Source organism: Gymnoscopelus braueri (assembly GCF_963280865.1).
Source record: "Gymnoscopelus braueri genome assembly, contig: SCAFFOLD_55, whole genome shotgun sequence".
In the NCBI taxonomy this organism is placed as follows: Eukaryota; Metazoa; Chordata; class Actinopteri; order Myctophiformes; family Myctophidae; genus Gymnoscopelus; species Gymnoscopelus braueri.
In genome coordinates, this window is record NW_027660884.1 from 455,021 (window position 1) to 471,775 (window position 16,755).

The 16,755-nt window shown below is 43.2% G+C and overlaps 1 protein-coding gene across 1 annotated transcript in view; it reads left to right on the forward strand.

Annotated features, from left to right (window-relative positions):
* The window catches only part of LOC308081094 (mannosyl-oligosaccharide 1,2-alpha-mannosidase IA-like), a 63,858-nt gene extending 47,402 nt beyond the window's left edge, over window positions 1–16,456 (forward strand). Inside the window, exons 4-10 of the mRNA XM_080457491.1 lie at window positions 735–858; window positions 1,408–1,501; window positions 7,117–7,232; window positions 7,601–7,820; window positions 9,735–9,907; window positions 11,220–11,335; window positions 16,073–16,456. Coding sequence (XP_080313617.1) covers window positions 735–858; window positions 1,408–1,501; window positions 7,117–7,232; window positions 7,601–7,820; window positions 9,735–9,907; window positions 11,220–11,335; window positions 16,073–16,193 — 964 coding nt within the window. The 3' untranslated portion in view covers window positions 16,194–16,456. The remainder of the gene's footprint in view (window positions 1–734; window positions 859–1,407; window positions 1,502–7,116; window positions 7,233–7,600; window positions 7,821–9,734; window positions 9,908–11,219; window positions 11,336–16,072) is intronic.
* Window positions 16,457–16,755: the final 299 nt, after the last annotated feature.

The window sequence follows — 16,755 nt, forward strand, 5'->3', positions numbered from 1 at the left end:
CCCTTGTGGAAAAAAATGAAAACAACAAAAAGATTGATTTCACGGTAAATCCCGGGTTTACCAGGCTAGGTTTTGGCTCCTAAGTGCTAAAAAAAAAAGCTTGTAGATCTGATATTTTCTTTTATCGTGAAAATGTGTGCAAATCTTTGAATATATACATATATTTTTTTCTCTGAGGGGGGATTCTACAAATGTCTTCTAAATCCTAACAGTTTTTTTACACACACACACACACACACACACACACACACACACACACACACACACACACACACACACACACACACACACACACACACACACAGTGTTTAACATTTCAAATGGCCATAACTCAGTGAACATTGCTCTGATCAGCTGACCTATTTTGTAAACTACCTCTCTCTCTCTCTGTCTCTGTCTATCTCTCTCTCTCTCTCTCTCTCTCTCTCTCTCTCTCTCTCTCTCTCTCTCTCTCTCTCTCTCTCTCTCTCTCTAAACAGTGGTGTAGGTAGGAACTGGTCCTGGGCTTGTTTAAAGGTCTCTCTCTCTCTCTCTCTCTAAACAGTGGTGTAGGTAGGAACTGGCCCTGGGCTTGTTTAAAGGTCTCTCTCTCTCTCTAAACAGTGGTGTAGGTAGGAACTGGTCCTGGGCTTGTTTAAAGGTCTCTCTCTCTCTCTCTCTCTAAACAGTGGTGTAGGTAGGAACTGGTCCTGGGCTTGTTTAAAGGTCTCTCTCTCTCTCTCTCTCTCTTCCAGTGGTGTAGGTAGGAACTGGCCCTGGGCTTCAGGAGGAAGCAGCATTCTAGCAGAATATGGAACTCTTCATCTGGAGTTCATGCATCTCTACACCCTGTCTGGAAACCCCCTGTTCAAAGAGAAGGTGAGACACCTGTCTGTCTGTCTGTCTGTCTGTCTGTCTGTCTGTCTGCCTGTCTGCCTGTCATTTTGATTTAAATAAATCACAGGAAACAACACAATCTTATGCACACCTCAGAGACGGGTGACGTTACTGTACTTAAGTACAATTTTTTAGTTCTTCTCCATTACATCTCAGAGGCAAATATTGTACTTTTACAATAATACAATAATTTGAAAAACTTTAGTTACTAGTTACTTTGCAGATATAAATGATTACATTATAAAACATACATTAACCTTTTGATTAACAATTAAGCTCTAGTTCTTCACCAGATGTTGTGGTTGATGAAGTTGTCGCCCCGTGACAACGCATCGCGACGCCTTGTCACCTTGTCTTAAAGTGTTGATGTCCTCACAAGTATAGTAATAAAAACCTGTGTGTGTGTGTGTGTGTGTGTGTGTGTGTGTGTGTGTGTGTGTGTGTGTGTGTGTGTGTGTGTGTGTGTGTGTGTGTGTGTGTGTGTGTGTGTGTGTGTGTGTGTGTGTGTGTGTGTGTGTGTGTGTGTTCCAGGTGATGACCATACGTAAGGTGTTGTCCAGACTGGACAAACCTCAGGGTCTTTACCCCAACTACCTGAACCCTAACAGCGGCCAATGGGGCCAACGTAAGTCACATGACCTGATAACCCCGCCTACTCTACTGTACTCTACTGTATGCAGCAGTATTTAGTCTTTCACTGAATGTGAAGCTCATACACTGAACAACACACACACACACACACACACACAGGTATATAGTGTTATCACACTCTATCAGTGAGTTATGTGTTATGTTATGTTAAATGGCGTTTCCCCGGTAGGACGCAGCTTCTTATCACCTGACAGGAAGGAGTTTCCCCGGTAGGACGTAGCTTCTTATCACCTGACAGGAAGGAGTTTCCCCGGTAGGACGTAGCTTCTTATCACCTGACAGGGAGGAGTTTCCCCGGTAGGACGTAGCTTCTTATCACCTGACAGGGAGGAGTTTCCCCGGTAGGACGTAGCTTCTTATCACCTGACAGGGAGGAGTTTCCCCGGTAGGACGTAGCTTCTTATCACCTGACAGGAAGGAGTTTCCCCGGTAGGATGTAGCTTCTTATCACCTGACAGGAAGGAGTTTCCCCGGTAGGACGTAGCTTCTTATCACCTGACAGGAAGGAGTTTCCCCGGTAGGACGTAGCTTCTTATCACCTGACAGGGAGGAGTTTCCCCGGTAGGACGTAGCTTCTTATCACCTGACAGGGAGGAGTTTCCCCGGTAGGACGTAGCTTCTTATCACCTGACAGGAAGGAGTTTCCCCGGTAGGACGTAGCTTCTTATCACCTGACAGGGGGGAGTTTCCCCGGTAGGACGTAGCTTCTTATCACCTGACAGGGGGGAGTTTCCCCGGTAGGACGTAGCTTCTTATCACCTGACAGGGGGGAGTTTCCCCGGTAGGACGTAGCTTCTTATCACCTGACAGGGGGGAGTTTCCCCGGTAGGACGTAGCTTCTTATCACCTGACAGGAAGGAGTTTCCCCGGTAGGACGTAGCTTCTTATCACCTGACAGGAAGGAGTTTCCCCGGTAGGACGTAGCTTCTTATCACCTGACAGGGAGGAGTTTCCCCGGTAGGACGTAGCTTCTTATCACCTGACAGGGAGGAGTTTCCCCGGTAGGACGTAGCTTCTTATCACCTGACAGGGGGGAGTTTCCCCGGTAGGACGTAGCTTCTTATCACCTGACAGGGGGGAGTTTCCCCGGTAGGACGTAGCTTCTTATCACCTGACAGGGGGGAGTTTCCCCGGTAGGACGTAGCTTCTTATCACCTGACAGGAAGGAGTTTCCCCGGTAGGACGTAGCTTCTTATCACCTGACAGGAAGGAGTTTCCCCGGTAGGACGTAGCTTCTTATCACCTGACAGGGAGGAGTTTCCCCGGTAGGACGTAGCTTCTTATCACCTGACAGGAAGGAGTTTCCCCGGTAGGACGTAGCTTCTTATCACCTGACAGGAAGGAGTTTCCCCGGTAGGACGTAGCTTCTTATCACCTGACAGGGAGGAGTTTCCCCGGTAGGACGTAGCTTCTTATCACCTGACAGGAAGGAGTGTCCCCGGTAGGATGTAGCTTCTTATCACCTGACAGGAAGGAGTTTCCCCGGTAGGACGTAGCTTCTTATCACCTGACAGGAAGGAGTTTCCCCGGTAGGACGTAGCTTCTTATCACCTGACAGGAAGGAGTTTCCCCGGTAGGACGTAGCTTCTTATCACCTGACAGGGAGGAGTTTCCCCGGTAGGACGTAGCTTCTTATCACCTGACAGGGAGGAGTTTCCCCGGTAGGACGTAGCTTCTTATCACCTGACAGGAAGGAGTGTCCCCGGTAGGATGTAGCTTCTTATCACCTGACAGGAAGGAGTTTCCCCGGTAGGACGTAGCTTCTTATCACCTGACAGGAAGGAGTTTCCCCGGTAGGACGTAGCTTCTTATCACCTGACAGGAAGGAGTTTCCCCGGTAGGACGTAGCTTCTTATCACCTGACAGGAAGGAGTTTCCCCGGTAGGACGTAGCTTCTTATCACCTGACAGGGGGGAGTTTCCCCGGTAGGACGTAGCTTCTTATCACCTGACAGGGGGGAGTTTCCCTGGTAGGACGTAGCTTCTTATCACCTGACAGGGGGGAGTTTCCCCGGTAGGATGTAGCTTCTTATCACCTGACAGGGAGGAGTTTCCCCGGTAGGACGTAGCTTCTTATCACCTGACAGGGGGGAGTTTCCCTGGTAGGACGTAGCTTCTTATCACCTGACAGGGGGGAGTTTCCCTGGTAGGATGTAGCTTCTTATCACCTGACAGGGAGGAGTTTCCCCGGTAGGACGTAGCTTCTTATCACCTGACAGGGGGGAGTTTCCCTGGTAGGACGTAGCTTCTTATCACCTGACAGGGGGGAGTTTCCCCGGTAGGATGTAGCTTCTTATCACCTGACAGGGGGGAGTTTCCCCGGTAGGACGTAGCTTCTTATCACCTGACAGGGGGGAGTTTCCCCGGTAGGACGTAGCTTCTTATCACCTGACAGGGGGGAGTTTCCCCGGTAGGACGTAGCTTCTTATCACCTGACAGGGAGGAGTTTCCCCGGTAGGATGTAGCTTCTTATCACCTGACAGGGGGGAGTTTCCCCGGTAGGATGTAGCTTCTTATCACCTGACAGGGGGGAGTTTCCCTGGTAGGATGTAGCTTCTTATCACCTGACAGGGAGGAGTTTCCCCGGTAGGACGTAGCTTCTTATCACCTGACAGGGGGGAGTTTCCCTGGTAGGATGTAGCTTCTTATCACCTGACAGGGAGGAGTTTCCCCGGTAGGATGTAGCTTCTTATCACCTGACAGGGGGGAGTTTCCCTGGTAGGATGTAGCTTCTTATCACCTGACAGGGGGGAGTTTCCCCGGTAGGATGTAGCTTCTTATCACCTGACAGGGGGGAGTTTCCCTGGTAGGACGTAGCTTCTTATCACCTGACAGGGAGGAGTTTCCCCGGTAGGATGTAGCTTCTTATCACCTGACAGGGGGGAGTTTCCCTGGTAGGATGTAGCTTCTTATCACCTGACAGGGGGGAGTTTCCCCGGTAGGATGTAGCTTCTTATCACCTGACAGGGGGGAGTTTCCCCGGTAGGATGTAGCTTCTTATCACCTGACAGGGGGGAGTTTCCCCGGTAGGACGAAGCTTCTTATCACCTGACAGGAAGGAGTTTCCCCGGTAGGACGTAGCTTCTTATCACCTGACAGGGGGGAGTTTCCCCGGTAGGATGTAGCTTCTTATCACCTGACAGGGGGGAGTTTCCCCGGTAGGACGTAGCGTGTGGAAGGAACATGTTATTCCAACTAGTTCCCTTCCCCTCCATCAGGCGCCCCGGCTGGCCAGGGAGAGGCAGTATAGAGACCAGGATTACTGCATGTTGTTTTGTGAGGGTATCTACCCTAGGGGACACGGGGAGAACATGCAAACTCCACACAGAAAGGCCCTTTCACCAACCCCACCTAGGGTATGGGCGCTGATGACGCGGAGGAGAGAACACGCCCCCAGCACCCACAGCGTCCTTGAAAAAGAGAGCTTGCTCTCAATGGGCTTCCCTGAATAAATAAAGTAAAAAGAAAGAAAGAAAGAAACAGACAGACAGACAGTCACTGCAGTACTTTTTTTTTTTTTTTGCTCTGATAACACAGAACCTGTCGCTGCTCTCTCTCTCTCTCTCTCTCTCTCTCTCTCTCTCTCTCTCTCTCTCTCTCTCTCTCTCTCTCTCTCCACCCACACTGAACACTGTAGCGCATTGTCTCTCACTCACAGCCGGTCACCACTCCCCCAGCCCTCACAATAAAGCTATCAATCATCAGACTATTATTAGTTTTCTTCAGAAAACATTTATTTAATTCCGATTGGATGATTATATCATGATCAAGAGAATGGGGGATATTTTCGCGGAGCTAAAAAAGTAAAACAACACAAAAACACATGCCATGATGTGGTGAATGTGACCTTAACCCTTTTACTGCCATGAACGCATTAACCCGTCGAATTCTGCCAATTGTTCTTTAATTGTCTTATAAAAGTATCACCTGTGATCAGGTTCACTTTCCACTCACCCGGATATGGAAACAACGTCATCCCAAGATTTCCTCCTCCGTCCACTTCCTGTTTATTGGTTTCCTGGAAACGCTTGTATCTTGGGATGACTCTTTTTTTCCCACCGTATTATGCGAGACATCCTATTTTCAACATGCTCTAACACAGGGGTTCCCAAAGTTGGGGTCGCGGGACACTGACGGTGGGGTCATAAACGGTGGGGTCATAAAAAAATAAAATAAAAAAGAATCAACAGAATGGATGAAATAATAATCTAAAAATGATCACAAATAGTACATTTTACCATTTTAATACATTACATTATTGCACCGAATGTGCAAGTTTATGTGCATAAATGATCTCCAGGGTTAGATGGGGTCGCGAGTCAATGGCCGCATTATTTTGGGGTCGCAGGCTGAAAAGTTTGGGAACCCATGTTCTAACACAGGAACCCATGTTCTAACACAGGAACCCATGTTCTAACACAGGAACCCATGTTCTAACACAGGAACCCATGGTCTAACACAGGAACCCATGGTCTAACACAGGAACCCATGGTCTAACACAGGAACCCATGTTCTAACACAGGAACCCATGTTCTAACACAGGAACCCATGGTCTAACACAGGAACCCATGGTCTAACACAGGAACCCATGTTCTAACACAGGAACCCATGGTCTAACACAGGAACCCATGGTTTAACACAGGAACCCATGGTCTAACACAGGAACCCATGGTCTAACACAGGAACCCATGTTCTAACACAGGAACCCATGTTCTAACACAGGAACCCATGGTCTAACACAGGAACCCATGTTCTAACACAGGAACCCATGTTCTAACACAGGAACCCATGGTCTAACACAGGAACCCATGGTCTAACACAGGAACCCATGTTCTAACACAGGAACCCATGTTCTAACACAGGAACCCATGTTCTAACACAGGAACCCATGGTCTAACACAGGAACCCATGGTCTAACACAGGAACCCATGGTCTAACACAGGAACCCATGGTCTAACACAGGAACCCATGTTCTAACACAGGAACCCATGTTCTAACACAGGAACCCATGGTCTAACACAGGAACCCATGTTCTAACACAGGAACCCATGGTCTAACACAGGAACCCATGGTCTAACACAGGAACCCATGTTCTAACACAGGAACCCATGTTCTAACACAGGAAGGGAAAGCTCTGGTTATATATGTATTTCTCTAGACAACGATCAGTGATCTTTACTAACGGTCTGACATCCATCATAATATATATAAATGTTCTGTGGTCAGTTGGGAGGTGGGATAGATGTGCATTTTTGACGGTATAGATGCTGTTTTCAGCCTGCCTGCGACATGGAGAGTTACCTCTCCTGTGCATTTGTTTTCCTCTGGGCGTTTACCACAGATCTGTGTGTGTGTACACTACACTACACACAGATCTGTGTGTGTGTACACTACACACACACAGTCTGACGATTATTATTATGGATCTACATTTTCTGTGACCAGTTGAAAGGGTTAAATAACACTAAAACGCTGTCAGTGGGTGAGTTTATTAATGTGTATACTCTGGCATTTAAAGAGTACCTTTTAATATCTGTGTGTGTGTGTGTGTGTGTGTGTGTGTGTGTGTGTGTGTGTGTGTGTGTCACAGATCATGTGTCGGTAGGAGGACTAGGAGACAGTTTCTATGAGTATCTTCTGAAGGCCTGGATCATGTCTGACAAGACCGATGAGGAGGCTCATACACTGTACTACGACGCACTGCAGGTAACACACGCACACACACATGCACACACACACATGCACACACACACATGCACACACACACACACACACGCACACATGCACACATGCACACACACACACACACGCACACACGCACACATGCACACATGCACACATGCACACACACACACACACACACACACACACACACACACACACACACACACACACACAGGCCAGTCTTATAACAGAAGAAGAAAATATCAGCTGATAGAGTCTAACCTTATATGTAAGCGTTTGGCTGACCTGTCTGTCTGTCTGTCTGTCTGTCTGTCTGTCTGTCTGTCTGTCTGTCTGTCTGTCTGTCTGTCTGTCTGTCTGTCTGTCTGTCTGTCTGTCTCTCTCCTCAGGCCATAGAGTCCAACCTGATCCGTAAGTCTAGCGGTGGGCTGACCTACATAGCGGAGTGGAAGGGCGGCCTGTTGGAGCACAAGATGGGTCACCTGACCTGCTTTGCGGGGGGGATGATCGCCCTGGGGGCCGACGGAGCGCCGGGCGACAAGACGGGACGGCAGATGGAGCTGGCTGCAGAGATCACACGTACCTGTCACGAGTCCTACGCCCGCACAGGTATGACCAAACAACTATGTTTAGTATGAAACATACTAAACACTATGTTTAGTATGAAACATGCTAAACACTATGTTTAGTATGAAACATGCTAAACACTATGTTTAGTATGAAACATACTAAACACTATGTTTAGTATGAAACATACTAAACATAGTGTTTAGTATGAAACATACTAAACACTATGTTTAGTATGAAACATACTAAACACTATGTTTAGTATGAAACATACTAACACACTATGTTTAGTATGAAACATGCTAAACACTATGTTTAGTATGAAACATGCTAACACACTATGTTTAGTATGAAACATACTAAACACTATGTTTAGTATGAAACATGCTAAACACTATGTTTAGTATGAAACATGCTAAACACTATGTTTAGTATGAAACATGCTAAACACTATGTTTAGTATGAAACATGCTAACACACTATGTTTAGTATGAAACATGCTAAACACTATGTTTAGTATGAAACATGCTAAACACTATGTTTAGTATGAAACATACTAAACACTATGTTTAGTATGAAACATGCTAAACACTATGTTTAGTATGAAACATACTACACACTATGTTTAGTATGAAACATACTAACACACTATGTTTAGTATGAAACATGCTAAACACTATGTTTAGTATGAAACATACTAACAGGTATGACCAAACAACTATGTTTAGTATGAAACATACTAAATACTATGTTTAGTATGAAACATACTAAACACTATGTTTAGTATGAAACATACTAAACACTATGTTTAGTATGAAACATACTAAACACTATGTTTAGTATGAAACATACTAAACACTATGTTTAGTATGAAACATACTAACACACTATGTTTAGTATGAAACATGCTAAACACTATGTTTAGTATGAAACATACTAAACACTATGTTTAGTATGAAACATGCTAAACACTATGTTTAGTATGAAACATACTACACACTATGTTTAGTATGAAACATACTAACACACTATGTTTAGTATGAAACATGCTAAACACTATGTTTAGTATGAAACATACTAACAGGTATGACCAAACAACTATGTTTAGTATGAAACATACTAAATACTATGTTTAGTATGAAACATACTAAACACTATGTTTAGTATGAAACATACTAAACACTATGTTTAGTATGAAACATACTAAACACTATGTTTAGTATGAAACATACTAAACACTATGTTTAGTATGAAACATACTAACACACTGTTTAGTATGAAACATGCTAAACACTATGTTTAGTATGAAACATGCTAAACACTATGTTTAGTATGAAACATACTAAACACTATGTTTAGTATGAAACATACTAAACACTATGTTTAGTATGAAACATGCTAAACACTATGTTTAGTATGAAACATACTAAACACTATGTTTAGTATGAAACATACTAAACACTATGTTTAGTATGAAACATGCTAAACACTATGTTTAGTATGAAACATGCTAAACACTATGTTTAGTATGAAACATGCTAAACACTATGTTTAGTATGAAACATGCTAAACACTATGTTTAGTATGAAACATACTAACACACTATGTTTAGTATGAAATATACTAACACACTATGTTTAGTATGTTTCATACTAAACATAACACTATGTTTAGTATGAAACATACTAACAGGTATGACTAACACTATGTTTAGTATGAAACATGCTAAACACTATGTTTAGTATGAAACATACTAACACTATGTTTAGTATGAAACATACTAACAGGTATGACTAACACTATGTTTAGTATGAAACATGCTAAACACTATGTGCATGGATGTATACGCTCAACCTGTCTGTCTGTCTGTCTGTCTGTCTGTCTGTCTGTCTGTCTGTCTGTCTGTCTGTCTGTCTGTCTGTCTGCCTGTCTGTCTGTCTGTCTGTCTGTCTGTAGCGCTGAAGTTGGGTCCGGAGGCGTTCCGCTTTGACGGCGGTGTGGAGGCCATCGCTACGCGTCAGAACGAGAAGTACTTCATCCTGCGTCCAGAGGTCATAGAGACGTACATGTACCTGTGGAGGTTCACACACGACCCCAAGTACAGGGAGTGGGGCTGGGAGGCTGTGCAGGTAAACATGTCTACCAGGGGTGATGCAACTTTGATGATGTAGAGGGACACTATATTTACTCACTCACTCCAGAGGAACACGTTACATATACTTTAGACACCTTATCTCTGCATTTTAACTTTGATCGTACATTAATACCGTACTTCGCCATTCTATGTCACACAAAGGTAGCAAAAATAGCAGATCTACAAACTCAAAACGTGTCGCCCTGCGACTCGTTTTGAGCTTGTAGATCTGCTATTTTTTGCTATTTTTGAATTAGATCCAGATTTCTTTGGTGCTATTTTTGAATTGGAATCCTGAAAAGTAACATTTTTATTTAATTTCAAATGCATTTAGTTATACTTATGTTAACTTTATGAACTTAAACACAAATACATTGGACATAATAAAGACAATAGAATGTTAATACTAGTCATTAAGCTACTAATATAGACTGAAGTCATTAAAGTGGGTCATGTTTACATGTTTAGAATCATAACAGCTGAACTACCATTAACCCTTAGAACTAGTGGTGATTTTGACAGCTAATTTGTATTCAGTTTTAGTCACATTTTAATCATCTTAAATGTTTTAGTTTTTGTCTAGTTTTAGTCGACTAAATCTAAGATTATAGTCGACTAAATCTACAGTTGATTTAGTCGACTATAATGTGTGTTGGCGGTGCCTTGATGGCGTCGCAATGGCTGATTTTACACTTGGTTGCATGCTGAAAATAGCAGATCTACAAGCTCACAACGTGTCGCAGCGCGACCAGACATAAAATGACTTGTCTTTTAGTTCTACTGGATCTCTTCTCCACTAGATCCTCACTGACATTTTACTCTAGTTTTTATTTGCTGTCGAAATTGTCAACAGTTTTAGTCATAGTTTAGCTTTTATTTAGTTTTAATTTAGCTTTTATTTAGCTTTTATTTAGTTTTAATTTAGCTTTTATTTAGCTTTTATTTAGCTTTTATTTAGTTTTTGTCAGTGACAAATATTGTACTTTTACTCCACTACAATCATTTGAAAAACTTTAGTTACTAGTTACTTTGCAGATATAAATGATTACATTATAAAACATACATTAACCTTTTAATTAACAATTAAGCTCTAGTTCTTCACCAGATGTTGTGGTTGATGAAGTTGTCGCCCCGTGACAACGCATCGCGACGCGTTGTCACCTTGTCTTAAAGTGTTGATGTCCTCACAAGTATAGTGTGTGTGTGTGTGTGTGTGTGTGTGTGTGTGTGTGTGTGTGTGTGTGTGTGTGTGTGTGTGTGTGTGTGTGTGTGTGTGTGTGTGTGTGTGTGTGTGTGTGTGTGTGTAGGCGTTAGAGAAGCATTGCAGGGTGGAGGGGGGGTTCTCAGGGATCCGAGACGTTTACGCTTCGACGCCCAATCATGACGACGTTCAGCAGAGCTTCTACCTGGCTGAGACCCTGAAGTAAGACACACACACACACACACACACACACACACACACACACACACACACACACACACACACACAGATAGTAAAAACAGTTGTTCTTGTATTGGTCTCATCTGATCAGGTGAAGTTAACACATCGCCTGCCAAGGACGCATATATGTGGGTCCATTAAAAATAAATCATGTTTTTATTGATTACGTTAGAGGGCGCTCTTCACCAGCCTATGAATGATGCCTTGGCTGAGAGAGAAGAACCAGACATGACGTCAACTCCCATGTTATGAGATTTATAAAAACGCATCTTTTCTTTTTTCTTTTTCCTTTATTTATTCAGAGAAACCCATTGAGAGCAAAGCTCTCTTTTTCAACGACGCCCTGATAACAAACATCTGAATCACATTACAATTAGAACTATTTTCCCAGAGACACGCATCTAGGATTTATTTTCCCAGACACTTTTTTTTTTGGGTGAAAACGAGCCGTATTCAATTGAAAGGATGGATGGATGGATGGATGGATGGATGGATGAATGAATACCTGTCAGTGAGTGAGTTTCATACATTTCCACCAGAACAGAAACATTGGAACCGCGATCGTCCGTTTTTGAATGGACGCATATATACGTCCTTTACAGACAATGTGTTAATAGAAGACCAATCTTAACAAGAGCAAAACCAAATGGACCCTTACAGGTCTGTAACTCTGAGAGTGTACAAATGGAACCAAATGGACCCTTACAGGTCTGTGACTCTGAGAGTGTAAAAGTCTTCCTCTAGTTGAGTTGTAGATGAAGTGAATGAATGGATTTCTTCTCATTACATCATCTGGCGTCTCTGAAAGAAAGACAATAATGGGGGTAAGAATGATGCATTGTTTAACCCATTCAGACCGGGAACGCATCTCTGTCATTTTAGCATTTATTTGGCTATTAAAAAAATAGCAGATCTACAAGTACCGAGTGCTGCGCTACGAACTTGTAGATCTGCTATTTTTGAAAAGCCCAAAGTCTAAGATAATGGTTAAAATGGTTACACAGGGCGCGTTCCCGGTTTGATTGGGTTAAATATTCATAAACTCCCCAAAACAATAAGTATTTATTTAGCAGTTATTATAATCTGCCTCTGTTGACATTCTGTTCATAGGATGATGATAATATTAAGTCATTATAATATGATTTTCAACATTAAAAACATTTGGTTACCCCATGCCTTCCCCACCAGCACAAATACAAGTTCACCACTTTTTCTCTCTCTTTGTCTTTTTCATCTCTCAGTTCATCGTTTCATCATTTCATCATACCCTCAGTTATTTTACATAAAATAGGAAAAAGAGTAAAAGATATTTAAAAAAAAGCAACAACAACATCAATAGCAATAACAAAAAAAAACAGAAACACAAAAATAATAGCAATAATGATAATAACCATAATAACAATGATAATAATAATACGTAACAGAAGCCTCTTTTTGCATGGTCAGCATTTATACCAGTTCATACATAGTTGTTTATACATGGTTATTTGATTTTTCATACTGTTTATAGCCCTTGGACCTAGCTGTTGTGAGGAGATCGATACCATTTTTTAATTTCTTTTTTATTCATTACTATTTTATCTTTATTATTATTTATTTTTTTCCTACCTTTTTTCTCTCTACACTTTCTATTGGGATAGCTTCCCTTCAATATTTCGTACATTATTGATAATGTTTCCTCATATCCTATCAAATTTCATTGGTTTCCCTTTCACATTATACATGATTTGTTCTGAGGTGGAGTATGACAGAAGTTCTCTCCACCATTGTTTGAGTGTAGGCGGTTGGTTAGCTTTCCAATTGGTCAGTATGCATTTTTTTTGCTGCCGTCATTATTAGTAGTATCGATTTCCTCTCATCCTTGGTAAATTCCGTGAGCATCTCTACATCTCCCAATATGGATATTCGGGGGTCAGGGGGAACCTCTTTTTGTATTATCTCAGACATATATTTATAAATATTCTTCCAAAAGCTATTCAGATGTGTACACTTCCAAAACATATGTATGAGGTCCCCATTCTCTGATTGACATCGTGGGCATGTAGGAGGTGTGTTGAGGCTAAATCGATGCATCCTCTGTGGGGTGTAATAATACACACCATGGAGTATCTTGAATTGTATAAGTCTGTGATTAGTGCTAACCAGAGTTTTCTGTGAGCTCTGTAGTAGATCTTCCCATTCGTATATACACATCCAATATCATTTTCCCATTTATGTTTGTACTGTCCAGAATTATGTTTTATTTCACAATTCATAGCGGTGTATAGTTTTGAGATTAATCCTGTTTGTGATTTTGCATTCCATATAGTTTTTTCAATTGGGGTTTCTTTAATACTAGGACAATTCTTATTTATATTGGTTTTCACCCAACTCCTTATTTGCAAAAAAATTAAAAAGTGTGTTCCGGGTATCTGATACAGGTTTTTTATGAAAGTGAAATCGGCAAATATCTCCTTGACACAAAGATCCCCTAGTACTGTGACTCCTTTGTCTTTCCAGCTTGCAATAATGCCATATCTTATGTTATCTGGGACTAAGGGGTTGTTCCATAAGGGTGTGTGTTTAAATAAAACAGGGCGAAGTCCTAACATTTTATGGCTTTCCTGCCAACACTCGAATGTGTGGTTAATAATGTGGCTTTTTGTGATCCTACGCAATTTTTTTAATGAGCCTAAAAATGGGATTGTCCTCAATGAAATTGGTTTCACCAGTTGTTGTTCTATAGTTACCCAAGCTGGGTTTGTATTGTCTCTTTGGAGCCAGGACCAGACGGTTCGTAGTTGTGATGCTAAATAATATAATTTGAAATTAGGTCAATTTAGCCCTCCTTTTGAGATTGGGGCTCAGATGTTTTTCTCAGCCCATAAGAATCGTGAGATGGTTCTATTTATTTCTATAAACATCTTGGAGGGACATTTTAACGGGATTGATTGAAAAAAATACATGAATTTTGGCAAGACATTCATTTTGATTATATTAATTCCTCCCATTAGTGATATGGGTAAGTTTTTCCACCTGTGTAGATCACTTTTAGCCTTCTCCAAAAGCGGTATGTAATTAGCTTGGTAGGCTTTGTTCAAGTCATTTGTGACAGATATTCCTAAATATTTTAATCCCTTTGGTTGCCATTTAGATGATGATAACAGTTGATCATTGTTAAGGTGGGTGTGAGTCATCTGATCCACTGAGTGGATCAGATTAACCTCCTTTTCTCTCTTATTGCTTTTTGGATGAAAATAATATAAAAGTAAAAAAAAACTTCACTGTCAGACAGTAATAAAGTACTTCTGTACTGAAGAGCATTTATTTGTTTTAGTATCCGTACTTTACTGGAGTATTTGTATTCTGGGACGCCTTTCACTCTGCTACATTACAAAGACAAATATTTTACTTTTCACTACATTTAGGGAGGTAGGAAAAAGTAGGTTATAAATGAACACATGGACTGAGATTAAAACATGGTTTTTCATCCCCATGCCAGCGTTTTTTACCTTAATGGACCCTTCGCTAAACCCCACCCCAAATGCCAATGTCCAATGCCAGCTTAGCAACCGTTGTTAGCCTGGCATAGGCTCTATGGGCATAGGTCTGGCAAGCTTTCGTCACCTGCCATAGCTGTCAATGTTATTTCGCCCGCACACACACACACACACACACACACAATCATTTGCAACATAATAGCAAGAATAGGAAGACCACGATAACGTAATGGTGACTATGAACCACGTACCCAAACCCGTTGGAGGCTGCTTTTCCCAAGCTGAAATCTGCACTTAAACTGCAAGGCTGCATGGCTGTGTTGTTGAACACATACACAGCTTAACGTCACGAAAGTTACACAACTCACTCGCCCAGGTGGTGTCAATAATAGGATAGGCTACTAATCAGCGTAATCGTAACAAAATTCAGAATCACAGCGCTGCCTGTTTCGGATTCCGCACGTTAAAGTATATTCATTCATTTGTTTGTCTATTTATTAACTGCTACTGTAGTCTTACCCTGTGGTACATGAAAACTCCTGTTACAGTCATGGATCAACTTCAACCTGGTGTTTGCACTTTCTCCATTTACGGTCCGTACATCTATATAAACGTTCACATTTGGCTACGGATGTTACAATTATTTTAAAAACGTCCTTGTTTACGTACTTGGCAGGCAAGTGTTAACCACTTAAAGTCCTATTTCAGGTGATTATGTCCCTCAGTGACGCTGTGTTTGTCACCTCAGTGACGGTGTGTTTGTCACCTCAGTGACGCTGTGTTTGTCACCTCAGTGACGCTGTGTTTGGTGTGTTTGTCACCTCAGTGACGCTGTGTTTGGTGTGTTTGTCACCTCAGTGACGCTGTGTTTGTCACCTCAGTGACGCTGTGTTTGGTGTGTTTGTCACCTCAGTGACGCTGTGTTTGGTGCGTTTGTCAGCTCAGTGACGGTGTGTTTGGTTTGTCACCTCAGTGACGGTGTGTTTGGTGTGTTTGTCACCTCAGTGACGGTGCGTTTGGTTTGTCACCTCAGTGACGGTGTGTTTGGTGTGTTTGTCAGCTCAGTGACGGTGTGTTTGGTTTGTCACCTCAGTGACGGTGTGTTTGGTGTGTTTGTCAGCTCAGTGACGGTGTGTTTGGTGTGTTTGTCACCTCAGTGACGGTGTGTTTGGTGTGTTTGTCAGCTCAGTGACGGTGTGTTTGGTGTGTTTGTCATTCCTGTCTGTCTTTGTGTTTCCAGGTATTTGTTCCTGCTGTTCTCGGACGACGACCACCTCCCGTTTGACCACTGGGTGTTCAACACTGAAGCCCACCCACTGCCCGTCATCAAGAGAGACCACCCAACCGCCCCCACCCTGTAGGACCACCCTACCCCTCCCCCCCTGTAGGACCACCCTACCCCTCCCCCCCTGTAGGACCACCCTACCCCCCACCCTGTAGGACCACCCTACCCCCCACCCCACTGCCCGTCATGAGGAGAGACCACCCTACCCCCTCCTAATGTACACCCTACCCTAACCCACATCAACACGGACCCACCCACCCAGGTGTACTGCTTCATGGGACCACCCTACCCCATCCAACCCCATCCAACCCCATCCAACCCCACCCAGATGTAGGACCACCCAACCCCCCCCACCCAGATATAGGACCACCCAAACCCCCCCACCCAGATATAGGACCGCCCAACCCCCCCCCACCCAGATATAGGACCACCCAACCCCCCCACCCAGATGTCGGCCGCCCAACCCCCCCCACCCAGATGTCGGCCGCCCAACCCCCCCCACCCAGATGTCGGCCGCCCAACCCCCCCCACCCAGATATAGGACCGCCCAACCCCCCCCACCCAGATATAGGACCGCCCAACCCCCCCCACCCAGATATAGGACCACCCAACCCCCCCCACCCAGATGTAGGACCACC